Source organism: Dromiciops gliroides, chromosome 5 (genome assembly GCF_019393635.1).
Source record: "Dromiciops gliroides isolate mDroGli1 chromosome 5, mDroGli1.pri, whole genome shotgun sequence".
Lineage (NCBI taxonomy): Eukaryota > Metazoa > Chordata > Mammalia > Microbiotheria > Microbiotheriidae > Dromiciops > Dromiciops gliroides.
Genome location: NC_057865.1, coordinates 85,745,499 through 85,760,904, shown reverse-complemented (window position 1 = coordinate 85,760,904; position 15,406 = coordinate 85,745,499). Strand labels below are relative to the sequence as shown.

The following is a 15,406-nucleotide window of genomic DNA, read 5'->3' as shown; positions in this document are numbered from 1 at the left end:
GGCTCTGGGTTAGGCCCTTTTCTCCTTTCTCCCTGCTATCTCATTTGGTAACCTCTTCAGCTCCATGGCTCAATGATCATCATTATAATAACCAGTATTATCATTCCTTTCCAGACTACTCCTGACCTTCCAGACTTTCTTCACCATGCCACAATAGCCTTCTCACACTTGAAGTTTGCTCTTATCCTGGCCTCTTCACCTGGAAGTTCACCCTACCCCTTCAGCTCCTTCTAATTGGTTAATTCTTTTCAGAACCTCCATTTTTAGGAAAATGCCCAGGCCAGCCATGTCTTCGTTCCTCTCTAGACCCCCCTCCTGATTCCAATATCTCTCCCATGCCCCCCATACAATTATCTTCCCTTCTACTGCCCCCAGATTTTCATCTCCCTTTTATTTGCTTTCTTCCCCTATTAGAATTTAAGTTCCTTGAAAATAAGAATTTCTGTTTGTATTTGTATTCCCAGAACTTAGTCTAGTGCCTGGCACATTGTTATTGTTTGTCCTTCATTCTCAGAGGACCAATGACATCAGGAAGTTGGTGTCTTGACTGGCAAGTGAAATGGATTTGAGGCAGAGCTGTGCAAAATCATCAGCCCCAGTCTCTCCCCTCAAAAGTCATCAGAGTCCAGTGACAAGACACCTGTCAGAACAACTGGTGATAGCCCAGTCTGCGGTGGGAGACCTTGGCCTTTTAAAGCTAAGGCGCATAGTAAAGCTCTTAAATGCTTATGGACTTGACTCTATTTACATGATTGTCAGATATATTTACTCATCTTTTTCCCTATCTACAGTCCCCTATCACCAAATGCCTATTGGATTTCTTTAGGTGGATATCCTATAAACATCTTAAACTCAATGTGCCCAAAGCAAAACTCATTATTTCCCCCCCAAACTTAGGTTAGCTGCGCCCCAGTGTGTTGGTATATCCCGAGGCAAACATTTTGAATAGCCCTTCCCCCTTCCCTCCAAACAATCCTGTGTTCGTGATTTGTTATCTTGTCTTTCAAGGAATCTTACATAATTTTGACACACGACTTCTTGTTGGAAGACAATCCTTAAGGCAGCATTTTGAATGAATGACGCATTTATTAATGCTTACTCTGTGGAAACTACAGTGCTAAGCATTGCAGATTCAAATAGAAAAATAAAAGAACACCCCCTAATCTCATGGAGCTCAAATTCTAATAAAGGACAAAACACACATGGAAGGTTTCAGCTGCAAGTCAGATAGAAAGGTCCCTGGTCCTTACTCCACGACAAAACAGATGGAAAGTGGTGGTTTAACTTGCCTGGCACATGGCAACTCCTGTCTCTCCTTCAAAGTGTCCTACTCTTTCAGCTAGCCTGGTTTGTCTGCTATGTGGGTAATAGTGGTTGGCATTTGTTGAGCATGGCTGGCTCTCTCCAATGAATTTACTTCCTTTAAGGAGAACTGTGAGCACTGGGCTGGCAGGAGGGAGCAGAAGAAACTCTCGTGTTCATTTTACTGTTGATCAGCAGTTGTTAGTTGTTGATGGGGAAAGGGGCCCCTTCTCCACAATGCTATCTCCCCACAATAATGACAGTGTAGGTTTAGCTAGACAGGTCCAGTTTGGGGAGGCACTGCTTTGGGGTTCATGGTTCTGGTCTGTCTCCATCAGGATCCATGGGGAGATGGTGGCCAAGATGGTGGTGGTGATGGTTCAGCATACGGAACATATGCTGTCTCCTGTTATGCCCCTGCTAGGCTGGCATGCCTGCTATGTGGACAGCAGTTGGTTAGTAGTTGATGGGAATAAGTGGCTCCTTTCCTACAGAAATCGCTTCCCTCCTGGTTGATAGCTGGAAGAGCTGCACTTGAAATGGGAACAGTGAGTGGTCTGATGGGTCCTGCCACTCCCAGGGCTCATATTCCCATTGCATTTTACTCTGCCAAATCAATGCATTTTTTTAGTCAATAAACTGTAAGAACAGTGAGATCTTGTATTCTCTACACCAGGGCTTTTTAACCTTTTTTGTGAAGCTATGGACTGTTTCTCAGAATTATGTTTTTAAATTCATAAAAATAAAATACATAGGATTATCAAGGAAGCCAGTTATATTAAAATAGAGTTACCAAAATATTTTTTTAATGTTCATGGACCTGTTCTATATTTTTCAGTTTGGAAATTCTAGATGTTGATATTCCCTCAGTTGTTTATTTGTTTTTTAAATAAATAAGTTCTCATGTTTTTTCTACACTACTATCTTTTCCCCTTCCTAGTATCACCTCCAGCACAGACTTCTTTTGTGTACATTTAATCTAATTCAGCTGATTGTCTAATTTTTGTTCTCTTCAATGCCAAGTCTAACTCCTCTGTTAGCATATCCATGAATGAAATGTTGGAATCCAGGTGAGGTGGTTCCACTGCCCTTGATAATGGAAAAGGTTTGTTATAAATGTTTTGCAGATCCTTTCCATTGTTCATGTATTTATTTTTTTCATTGTTCATGTAGTTATTCTTGTTTCAATTTCATCCCTAAATGCCCTCAGAATGACTTTGCATAGTTGGGTCTCAGGCAAAAATTTCCTTAAATTGGTTTTGCCCTTCACTGTTTCTCACTATCTTATCAGGAAATGCTGCTCATAAAATTTCACCATCCTTCTCTTAAGATTTAATAAATAAGTCTACTTTTTCCTTTCTAAACTAATGTTGCCCTTGGCCCCCATATCACATTGCCTGGCAAGTCCATCAAGTGTTTGCTAACTAAGGTACATTTAAGGCTCTTTTGGTCTTGTTAAATCTTATCAAGATGGAAAGATTTTTGCTTTTGCTCAGCAGCACAGTATTGTTAGAGAACCTGTCTACATTTACAGAAGCTTATCACCAAATTGGCTGCTGAGTTATGAACTTTCAGTCAGAGCCAACTTTTGAGAAGACTAATAATCAATATGGAGGTTTCAATCCGCTTCAGTGGAGGGAGTACCCCCACTAATGAAAACACAAATCCTATAAGTATTTTTTTAGAAGCATTAACAAAAGGACTGTCAACTTTACAATCCAGAAACTGAGTACCACAAATTTAGAGTAAGGGTATGCAGTAATTTGAATGCCATAAATTATGTATATTTCCCTTTCTCAAAGACCTTATACTTACTGACTCCCCCTCATACATCTATCAGTTGTCCTATTACAACTTTTTTATCTCTACCCCCCACCCCTTGGAACAATAAGAATTTGTCCTTCTTGTAAATAAATTCTCTTTTCTAAAAGAAAGTGTGTAAACTAATAAATTTTTAAGTACTTGAATTTTTAATGGTCTGAGTTTTGAAAAAGGGTCTCTCATACCTCAATCTAAAATGTTAGCTCATGTCAAAACTACCAAACAACCCTGTTGCCTTTGATGTCTCTGATTAAACAACCTTTGTCTCTGGTTACTAATGGAATGAGTAAATGGGTTGTAATATAGTGTAGCATGACTCTGCTATATACTGGTAAACATTTCATGGAGATCAGAGCATTAAAGTTGAAGTTCATGATGAATGAATGATTTTATAGGCAAATAAATATGAGCTTAAATGCCAAATAAACTTAGGATTTTAACAATCCAAACTCTAGCCTATTTGGTGAGTCCTATTCACACAGGCCCGTGGGCATCCTAATTTGAACAGAAGTTCTCAAGCCACCATTAAATGTGACATTCAAATTTGGTTTCAAATAAAATTCACCCCCACCAATTTTTTTTTCCAATTTAGGGAATTAGGATCTGAAAAGTAGTAATGATTTCTATTTTAATTGCTTCATGAACACTGGTCTATTGTAGCCAGTGAGTTTAATTAATAGCAAAATTGTTTTTTGCTCACACCCTCCAAAACTGATACCTTTCTACTTTTAATATAGATGCCTAAATAATGGCATCATTATTCTAATCACATAAAATAAATGTTCAGGCTTAGTTACCAATTTAACATAATACCTATACTAAAACATGTCATAAATTTGTGTAAACAAATTTTTTTTCTTAAATATCTTGTCTCCATTTCACACTAATCAGTCACAATGCTGTTTGAATACTATATACAAAAAGAGACTGTATGTCTATTTTTCTGTTGTCCATTATATGACATTGCCATAACTGGTATATAAACGCAGATACATAAATGAGAGAATCTATCCTTAACTTTTAGAGTCTCTTTTTTATAAAGAACATGTCATGATAAAACATTTATATGGAGTAATAGCTAAATCTGATTGAGATTCCTTAACATATATATAATCGCAGATACCATGCAAGATTTTTTAAAGAAGTTTTGAATATCTGAACATTGTTTCCTAAAGGGTATTTTAGGTTTCATTAACAATGGTGGCAAAAAAAAAAAACCCTGACATGATAAGAATAGGATGTTAAATTCTTCTTATTAAAAGCCCACCTAGGAACATTTTTAAGATTGTTAAATAAATTAGATTAACCAAACACTCTTTGGAAATGCTTCTAGGTTACTTTAATTAGAAAATCAGTATTCTAAGTTTCGGCCCTTTAAAGGTCTATTTCCAAAGAGCTTCTCATTACAGTAGAATGGGAATACCAATCAAAACGTCACCAAAGCGGCACTGCCAAATTCTCATCCTCTTTAATCTGGGGTGCAAAACAGATCTGTGATTTGGGGATTTTGTTTTATTTTGGTTTTTATTACATTCTCTTACAGCAAATTCCTGAATAAGGTCTTTCTTGAAGGTGAAGGGAAGACTGAATTAACACATAACAATAGCTGGTGAAATATTACTCTATTTTCTGTAATAAACACCATGATCAAAACATTATGTAAGTTAAATTTCCTTGAAAGGTTCCCAGCAGGAGTTTTCCTTTTTGTATGTGATTTCCTCTCACCCACCAAAACCATACCAAGTATGTGTATGTGCAACTAACACTAAGCAGCACTTCCTTAATCACTCATTTCCAACAATTTATGGATGATCAGTGGCAAAAACGAGCAAAAATAATGAAAGAATGCAATGAAAGCTGAATGAGACAAACAGGCTTGGACTTCCTACTCATTTCTGTGTCTCTTTAAGATGGAGGCCTGATACAAATTAGCCACTGGGAAAAAAAAGTCATCTGGTCATAAAATACAGTACAGGGTCACTTTTATGTAAGTTTGCCAAAAGGGACATAAACCAGGACAATTTCAAACTGTGACACAGGATAGAAACATATTAAAACAATCTTTGTTCCTCCTCTATTGTGCTGTCATGTTGCTCAGCTTTATAGACATTCTAAGCACCAGCACAGGCCTCTTCGCTTCCACCTGGTTTACCTAATTAATTAAGCAAGGAAGTTACCTCAAATTTTTGTACTATTTGCTTTTATTATCAAGCACTTCTTTTGAAGTTATTGGAGTTAACCTCTTAATCCTAAAGACTCTGTGTTGTGCTCTGAACATTTTGGGATGTCTGGATAATTTGGATAATTGGTCAGGATGTTGCTGTCGCTTATGTTAAATTTTATGCTGTTACTTCAAATACAAAGATAAGCATAAAGGTAGAGGTACTATGTAAATACTCCTGGAAAATATTTTGATTTATCAATCTATTCTTAGACTTATATTGCCATCAAGTGGTTAAAAAAGCTAACGTTCATTAAAGTTATTCTGTCTTTTCTTCTAGATATTTTAAATACAAAATAAGGGGCTGAAATAATACTTTAAAACAAGAACATACAGCAATCACATTTCCACTTTCCATTAGAAAAAACATTAGTCTAGGTTCATACCCTCAATTTCAGAGCTCATTATGATTAAGAAAACACAGTCCAATATGAATACAGGTAGTATCAAGGGAGAATTAAACAGCTGATCTCTGGACTGCAGTTCTATTGGCAAATACTTGCCCAACCTTTTGGCTCAGGAAGTTTATAGGATTATAATCAATATCAAAGACTGAAGGAAAGTATCAGAATCAAAAACAACAACAACAACAATAAAAAACACAAAACAGGGAAACAGAGTCTTTTTGCCAAGGTAAATATATTAAGATAGGAAAAAGATGTAAATTTGAAAACAAACACAGAATTTAATAAGATAGACATAAATCTAGAGAATACATTAAGTACATTCATCTCTAAGTTTCTCAGGCCTAAACTGAATTCTGCTTATTTACTAAAAACCTATGTTTTTATCAATACTCTTTATATTTTCTTAATTCTTAGGATTATAAGGTAATGTGAAAGAGATGGTAGTAATAAAATGGAAACATACACTGTAGTAAGAAGAGAGAAGAAAGGCCATTTAATTTAGCCTTTTAAAAAAAGACATAGTTAACCCCCCAGGCCTAAAATGTCCTGTTTGAATTAACATAGTCGTTTAATTAAAAACTAAGCAGAGAATTGTGCTTAGTTTGATTTTCAATTCAAGCACTGCATCCGCCCATGGTGAGTAGCCAATTTCCGCATCAGCGCAATATGCAAGGAGCTGTTTTTAAAACGGTTGCCCAGGGGAATCAATAGGAGTATGGTGGGGCCATATGCCATTTAGAGAATACAGCAGAAACTCAAGAACAGTAAAATAGTACTAGGAGGGTGGTCAAAAGGGGGAAGAAAAAAAAGGAAATCTGACTTAGCCCTATTATAGGTTCAGCATTAGTCAAATGATTCTACCTAACCCACCAATTTATAGTTTCCTAACAACATAACTAACCACCTCCTTTAGATGTCACTATAGAAAATGAACATTTCAAAATTTGTCCAATACATTTTTGGATTTAAGAAAGTTGGGGGGAGGAGTTTCTGTTTGATAAGCTAGCCACACATATTAATACTTTTAAATGGTAAGCATGCTTATAGCTAATCACAGCATTAAACTTAAAGCATGCAATGAAAAGCAAATGGGAATAAGATGTATTAGTAGTCATTCATCTACTGAATTCTGGTGTTAATTCAACCTATAAAAAATAAGAATAACCTCTCCAGGTAAAGTACAATTTAGAACTTATACAAATTAAGTCCCTGTGACCTCTCATTTTGAAAGATGAATGCCTTGGAAGTAATGAAGTATGTTATGAGAAAGACTCAAGACAGGGTACTGCTTTTGTCCATATACTTCACCTCTATAGGTTTAAATATAAAATGATAGTGATTCTTTCAACTGTCATTGGGTCATTTTAAAACTGAGTAATGACTATATTTTAAAATGTATTACTTCCTAAGTCATAATTTATACTAGTTCAAGAAACTATGTACCTAGCTAATTAAATCTTCTATGCTAAGATTATAATTCTTTTAATTGCTCAATATTTATTTCACATAAATAATTTTACTATAGTTTCATGGCTTTCTTTCACTAAACAAACAAAATAATTTTGAAATAGCTATTTCAAGAAAAATAACTTAAGAACTCAATAAGCTTATATAGTAGTCTATTTGTTCATGCTAAACTATGGGCAAGGTGTTATAGATATCTAGGTATTTTATTGTATTGCCCATATAATCTAGTCTGTAGGTACAAATAGCATTATGACCATTAATCCTGTTGGTTCTTTTACTATATATACACCAATCTGCAAATTAAAAATATATTATCACACTATGACCAGGTGGGATTTATACCAGGAATGCAGGGCTGGTTCAACATTAGAAAAACTATTAACATAATCAACCACATCAATAAGAAAACCAACCAAAATCATATGATTATCTCAATAGATGCAGAGAAAGCTTTTGACAAAGTACAACACCCATTCCTAATAAAAACACTAGAGAGTTTAGGAATAGGTGGAGCTTTCCTTAGAATAATAAACAGTATCTACCTAAAGCCATCAGCAAGTATTATATGCAATGGAGATAAATTAGAGGCCTTCCCAATAAGATCAGGGGTGAAACAGGGATGTCCATTATCACCCCTATTATTTAATATTGTCCTAGAAATGTTAGCTTTAGCAATCAGAGAAGAGAAGGGAATTAAAGGAATTAGAATAGGCAAGGAGGAGACAAAACTATCACTCTTTGCAGATGATATGATGGTATACTTAAGGAATCCTCGAGAATCAACTCAAAAATTACTTGAAACAATTAACAACTTTAGCAAAGTAGCAGGATATAAAATAAATCCACATAAATCATCAGCATTTCTATACATGACCAACAAAGTCCAGCAGCAAGAGATAGAAAGAGAAATTCCATTTAAAGTAACGGTAGATAATATAAAATACTTGGGAGTCTACTTGCCAAGACAAACCCAGGAACTCTATGAACACAACTACCAAACACTCTTCACACAAATCAAATCAGATCTAAATAATTGGAAAGATATCAATTGCTCATGGATAGGCAGAGCTAATATAGTAAAAATGACAATACTGCCTAAATTAATTTACTTATTCAGTGCCATACCAATCAGACTACCTAAAAATTATTTTATAGAGCTAGAAAAAATAATAACAAAATTCATCTGGAAAAACAAAAAAACAAGACTATCCAGGGAAATAATGAAAAAAAATTCACAGGAAGGTGGGTTAGCGGTACCAAACCTGGAGCTTTACTATAAAGCGGCAGTCATCAAAACTATCTGGTACTGGCTAAAAAATAGAGTGGTAGATCAATGGAATAGGCTAGGCTCAGGAAATGCAGTAGTAAATGACACTAGTAATGTAGTGTTTGATAAATCCAAAGACTCCAGCTTCTGGGATAGGAACTCAGTATTTGACAAAAACTGCTGGGAAAACTGGAAGATAATATGGCAGAAATTAGGCATAGACCAACATCTTACACCTTATACTAAAATAAGGTCAAAATGGATACATGATTTAGACATAAGAGGTGATACCATGGGTAAATTAGGAGAGAAAGGAATAGTGTACCTATCAGATCTTTGGAAAGGAAAACAGTTTTTGACCAAACAAGAGATAGAGTATATTATAAAATGCAAAATGGATGATTTTGATTATATTAAATTTAAAAATTTTTGTACAAACAGAAGCAATGCATCCAAAATTAGAAGGGAGGCAGAAAGCTGGGAAACAATTTTTGAGGCCAGTACTTCTGATAAAGGCCTCATCTCTAAAATATATAGGGAACTAAATCTATTTTATAAGAATCCAAGTCATTCCCCAATTGAGAAATGGTCAAAGGATATGAACAGGCAGTTTTCTGATGAAGAAACCAAAGCTATCTATTCCCATATGAAAAAATGCTCTAAATCTCTAATGATTAGAGAGATACAAATTAAAACAACTCTGAGGTACCACCTGACACCTATCAGATTGGCTAAAATGACAAAAAAGGAAGATAATAAATGTTGGCGAAGCTGTGGGAAAATTGGAACACTAATTCATTGTTGGTGGAGCTGTGAACTGATCCAACCATTCTGGAGAGCAATTTGGAATTATGCCCAAAGGGCGATAAAGCTGTGCATACCCTTTGACCCAGCAATTCCACTTTTAGGTCTTTTTCCCAAAGAAATCATGGAAAGGGGAAAGGGACCCACATGTACAAAAATATTTATAGCTGCTCTTTACATGGTAGCAAGGAATTGGAAGTTGAGGGGGTGCCCATCAATTGGGGAATGGCTGGACAAGTTGTGGTATATGAATACAATGGAATACTATTGTGCTGTAAGAAATGATGAGCAGGAGGAGTTCAGAGAAACCTGGAGGGTCTTGCGTGAGCTGATGATGAGTGAGATGAGCAGAACCAGAAGAACATTGTACACAATATCATCAACATTGAGTGTTGACCTACTGTGATGGACTATATTCTTCTCACCAATGCAATGGTACAGAAGAGTTCCAGGGAACTCATGATAGAAGAGGATCTCCAAATCCAAGAAAAAAAAAAAAAAGAAATGTGGAGTATAGATGCTGATTGAACCATACTATTTCTTTTGTTTTGAGTGCTGTTGTGTTTTTTTTTTCTATTTTGAGGTTTTGCATCACTGCTCTGATTTTTTCTCTTATAACAGGATTAATGCAGAAACAGGATTAATGTTATGTATATATATATATATATGTGTGTGTGTGTGTGTGTATAGATATATATGTATATATATAGAGAAATATAGATATAACCTATATCAGATTACCTGCTGTCTAGGGGAGAGGGGAGGGAGGGGAGGGAGGGGAGGGAGGGAGAAAAATCTGAAATTGTAAAGCTTGTATATACAAAAGTTGAGAACTATCTTTACATGTAACGGAAAAAAAAATAAAATACCTTATATGTAAGAAAAAAAATATATTATCTTTGAAATACTCATGTCTAAAATTCACTATCATAAGCTTTCAAATAAGAAGAAAACTAGTGTTAGAGAGTAATTTCATTAGTAGGTTATATGAAACCTATTACATTAACGTTAATATTATATGAAATATAACAGAATTCAAGTTTAGTTCCTAATTACATATACCTAATTATTTGACAGGATAACATACTAGCATCATTTTAATGTGATTAGCAACTAATTATACTTCATTTATTTATTTTCTTGATATGTGTGTATGCATGTGTAGAAACTGACCACAAGTCAAAATAGCAATGAAATAATGATCTCAAAATTTTTTTAGAAGAAAGCCCCCCTTCACTCCTTTATGCTTCTTCTATGCAATGATTTTTTCCTCTTACATTCATTTGTCAACATATCCACCAAAATATAAGGTAGCATTGCAAATATCCATAATGTAATCAAAACTAAAGAGGGAACCAATGTAAAAGGGATAAAAAGACAACTGATCTTTTATAAAATGTTATTTAGTTAAGATGATTATAGTTCATGCAGTTGTTAATCCTTACAATAGCAGAGCAACAATATGTAAAATAGTTGGGATTTAATACAATAAAAATAAGAACCTTCCATTTGACTTTTCTATATACTTCCAACCAACATGTCTAATCTTATAATGAAAGAATATATACTTTTTAATCTACATATTCAATTAATACTTAATATGAGAAATTATATAAAACAAAACTTTTTTGTGGAAATGGATGTTAAGATCTTAAGTTTCTATAGTACAAGGTATGCTGTGATAAACCATTTCATACCTCAACTTAAAATGATTCATCATAAAATGAAATTTATATAAAAACTAAATGTATCATACTTTAATACAAATATTGTTATTCTTATTAGCTATTAACATATGTATTAACACTACCAGTCTTAGAAATAGCTAATTAGAGCATTAAACTCAATGAATCAAAGATAACCAAATGGGAATAAAATTTATTAATAATAGTTATTCAATTCCTGGTTTTAATTCAACCTATTATGTTTGTTTTTTGGTTTTTTTGTGGTTTTTTTAGTGAGGCAATTGGGGTTAAGTGACTTGCCCAGGGTCACACGGCTAGTAAGTGTTATGTGTCCGAGGCTGGATTTGAACTCAGGTACTCCTGAATCCAGGGCCGGTGCTTTATCCACTGCGCCACCTAGCCGCCCCTATTCAACCTATTATGATAAGAAAAAAGAATCATATCTCGAAGTGGAACACAATTTAGAACTTACAAAAGTGAAATCTCTGTGACCAATCACGTAGAAAGACAAATACCTTCAAAGTAGCAAAGTGTAACAAGAAAGATTCAGAACATATCATTGCCTTTGTCCCTATAGTTCACCTATACAGGTTTAAGCATATAATGCTTGTAATTAACATAATGTTTTATTTTCACTGTTTATTTTACCTTTCTTTTTTCTTTCTTTCGGGGCAATGAGGGTTAAGTGACTTGCCCAGGGTCACACATCTAGTGTCAAAGTGTCTGAGGCCAGGTTTGAACTCATGTCCTCCTGAATCCAAGGCCGGTGCTTTATCCACTGTGCCACCTAGCTGCCCAACATAATGTTTTATTAGGTAGTATAAAATACAAAAAAAATCTTACAGGGCCTGGGAAACTATCCCAACTACAAAGTTGCCTTATTCTGTACAAGTCTATATCTTATTGCTACAAACTGCAATGTGTATGCTTTCTATTAAGCCTTGAATCAAAGATAGACCCTCTATTTGTCTTTTCTATGTGCGATGAGCATGGTGGGAAAGTTCTCAAAAAATGTCGCTTCATTATAACAAGGAAGGACATCGCGGTGCAGTGGAAAGAGCTATAGGAAGTAGGAAGTGCTGGCTCCAACTGTGACTGTTCTCCTTCATAACTGTGCAACCATGACTGTTTATCTTATCCAAGTCTCAAGATCTTCCATCAACCAACAAGAATTTATTAAGCTTTCTAAGACTAGGCTCTGCACTAGGTGCTGGGGAGGCAAATACTATAAAACAATCTCTACTTGTGAGGGGAACTTCTATTCTAACAGGAGACAAAGATAAACATAAGATCAAATATGATCACGGAAAAGCAAGGAGCCTAAATATACAGTGCTGATCTAATGATTCTGAGTGCCATCGGAAGCACATTGAACTTGAAGCTAGAAAGCCTGCATCTGAATAAATCTAGCCTCTGCCCCCTTTATCTAATGTAAGCTTTACCACTCTGCCTTTGGTAAATCCCTCACACTGAGCCCCAGCTTTAAACTATCTACCTCCCATTATTCTTGCAAGAATCAAAAATGATAGAATACGTGAAAGCAATTTGTAAACTTGATTTAGTACATCAATATGCTAGCATTATCATCAATATAGTAACAATTAGCATTTATATAAGTGCTTTAAGGTTTACAAAATGCTTTACATGTTGTATCTCATCTGGTCCTTACAATAACTCCAAGGTGGGTGCTATTATTATCCACATTTCATAATTAATAAATTTAGTAACCACAAGTTATCAATAATGAGTGGTTCATTGAATTCTTAGACGTTATATGCATTACATGATTTGCTATACATGTATCTTGATGTGAATAATACTGAACTACATAAAATAATAGGTATAGCCAGCTTCTCCTTACTTCTAATTCTAAAAGAAGTCATTCAATCCTGTACTACTTTTAACCATGTCCAGGTTTTTTGGTTACTAGGCATTATCAGAAGAGTTCAGAAAATAGGTAAAGCATCAGGTTGAGTACAAGAACTGAATTTGAATAATCAAGTGACACCTAGAAAGTCATAACTTTAAAACTTGAGAACTACACAGACCAACAATGATTCAAGAGAACTGAGGATAACGCATACTACCCATCTCCAGACAAAGATGTGATGGCTTCAAGATTCGGAATGAGACTTTTTGGAAACAGGTAAGGTGAACATTTGTTTAATTATGAATATTTGTAATAAGGGCTTGGGTGTTTTTTTTAACTGGGGTGGGAAAAGGGAAAGAAAGTAAATTCTTGTCAGTTTAAAAAAATAAATTCAATCCACTAATGTTTAATGGTAGAGGTCCATACTAGGCCAAATATCTTCATGATATACATTCAAAACATGCATTAATCATCTCAGCTTGGTAATTATCCAAAACAGAAATATAAAAGTTCTAATAATTTACTCAAAACTACTGCTATCTTCTGGCTTTCATAAGGAAACTAATATTTTTAGGTTCAGTTCCTTTTTTTCATGTCATGTCTGACCCACTTCCTTTTTCTCTCAACTTAAAACTTAAGTACTTTCAGCTCCTTTGCTCCTACAGTAAAGCCCTCATCCCCGTGCCATATCATGCTCTGTACAGACAGTCTGAAGGTCTTGAAGAATCTGCCACTTCACTGAAAGCTCAGCAAAGCTTACAAACCAGACAGGCTTCCAATTAAGACAAGGTGAGAGAGACTCACAAGCAGGATAGCCACAGAGCATCCATGATAGCAAGCCTCCAACACCATCCACTCAATCCCAGAGGCCTTACAAACTGGACCAGTGGAGAAAAATCCCCAAAACAAGGAAAGTACAAATCCTTGAAGTACTGAAGAGCAGTTAGGCTGTAGCAGCCAAGTGAAACTAATACAGAGGAAGGTTTATCTCAAGAGATATAGATAACCACCCCCCAAGAAGCCAAAATGTACTCTTTTTTTTGTGAGGCAATTGGGGTTAAGTGACTTTCCCAGGGTCACACAGCTAGTAAGTGTCAAGTGTCTGCTTCTGGATTTGAACACAGGTCCTCCTGACTCCAAGGCCGGTGCTCTATCCACTGCGCCACCTAGCTGTCCCTCATAATGTATTCTTTAGAAAAAACAAATAAACTTTCTCAACTTATTCCACCTCTCCAGACAGTATCGGTGAAGCAATTCCAAATTTTTAATTCTATGGTGATTTAGTAATTGCCAAAGCAAGTTAACTAAAACCAAGTAACACAAAAGGGAAACAGTTGTTCACTGAAAAAAATGGTAACTCAACTTGGCAGTATAACTAAGAATAATAATGGGAAAACTCCAAAATTACCTGAATTAATTTATCATATAAATCAACCTTAAATTTCCAGTGATAAAATTAAGTTAAAGTTTGTAAACAATGAACTAAATAAAACCACCACCACCACCACAAAAAAAAATCAAAACAGAAGACCTAGGATGACCATAAAGCTCATGACTACAGTAAAGGGAGGAGTTAGCTGAATTCTCAAAGCAGAGACAACAATTAAATCTGTATCTCATTGAGTCATAGCATATGAGAGCTCAAAGTAACAAATGAAGTGACCTGTCTAAAATCACAAAGGTATTATTATGTAAGAGAGCTAGGATTTTAATCTAGGCCAATTTTACCACTAAATATCACAGAAATCATTGTGCCAATTTACTTCTGTACTTCTATATCACTCATCTAAAGAATCAGTGTGTCAACTTACACTTATTCATCTAAAGTCAAATCACAAGCTCACAACTATCTACATCTTTAATATACTCAATAATATTAGATGATTTTATACTTGTAAATATAAACTATTTTCCTCATAAGAGTTGACACAAGAAGAAAATTAAATTCCTGAATATTTGTGAATTCTTAATAATTTTATGAGAGGATTTTGGGGGTTCAATTTTCCCATTCACTCACTTCTAATTCTCCCACTTAACCTCAAACATCAGTAAAAAACATCACATGAACACAAGATGACAAATTTTCAGATACATGAATATATTAATAACAAATCCTAAAAGATACATTTTCTCAACATGAAACAAAATGAAGTTGTTAAAAAATTTTTCTAATATACTTGAGATTTATTTTCTTAATTAAGATATTCTAGAAATATAGGTAATATTTACCTTCTTCAGCCCAGCAAACCCTTCTGATTCCAGAAAGAAAAAGGCAAAAGGCATCAACACAAACAAACACAGGTTGGAAAAGAGAGAAGCAAGATTCCACAAACCTAAAAAAGAATGGTGGGGAGAAAGGAGAGGAAAAAATTACTTTAAAGGTTTATTACAAAAATGTTTAAAAAAAATAAATAATAGCTTCAATTGCCCAATTTGTAGTGACATAATTCTACAAATGTATTAAAAAATATAAAATCTTCATTTTGTCCATTGGGAACAGTGAGCACATAGATACTGATCATTCACCACACTCTAAAAGTGAAAGGAGATTCACTACACATC

At 34.8% G+C, this 15,406-nt stretch overlaps 1 protein-coding gene across 2 annotated transcripts in view; it reads right to left on the bottom strand.

The window, feature by feature from the left end:
• LMBR1 (limb development membrane protein 1) overlaps positions 1-15,406 on the bottom strand; it is a 188,397-nt gene that overhangs the window by 87,474 nt on the left and 85,517 nt on the right. For both annotated transcript variants that reach the window (XM_043967066.1, XM_043967065.1), the window contains exon 5: positions 15,074-15,177. In XM_043967066.1, coding sequence (XP_043823001.1) covers positions 15,074-15,177 — 104 coding nt within the window. The remainder of the gene's footprint in view (positions 1-15,073; positions 15,178-15,406) is intronic.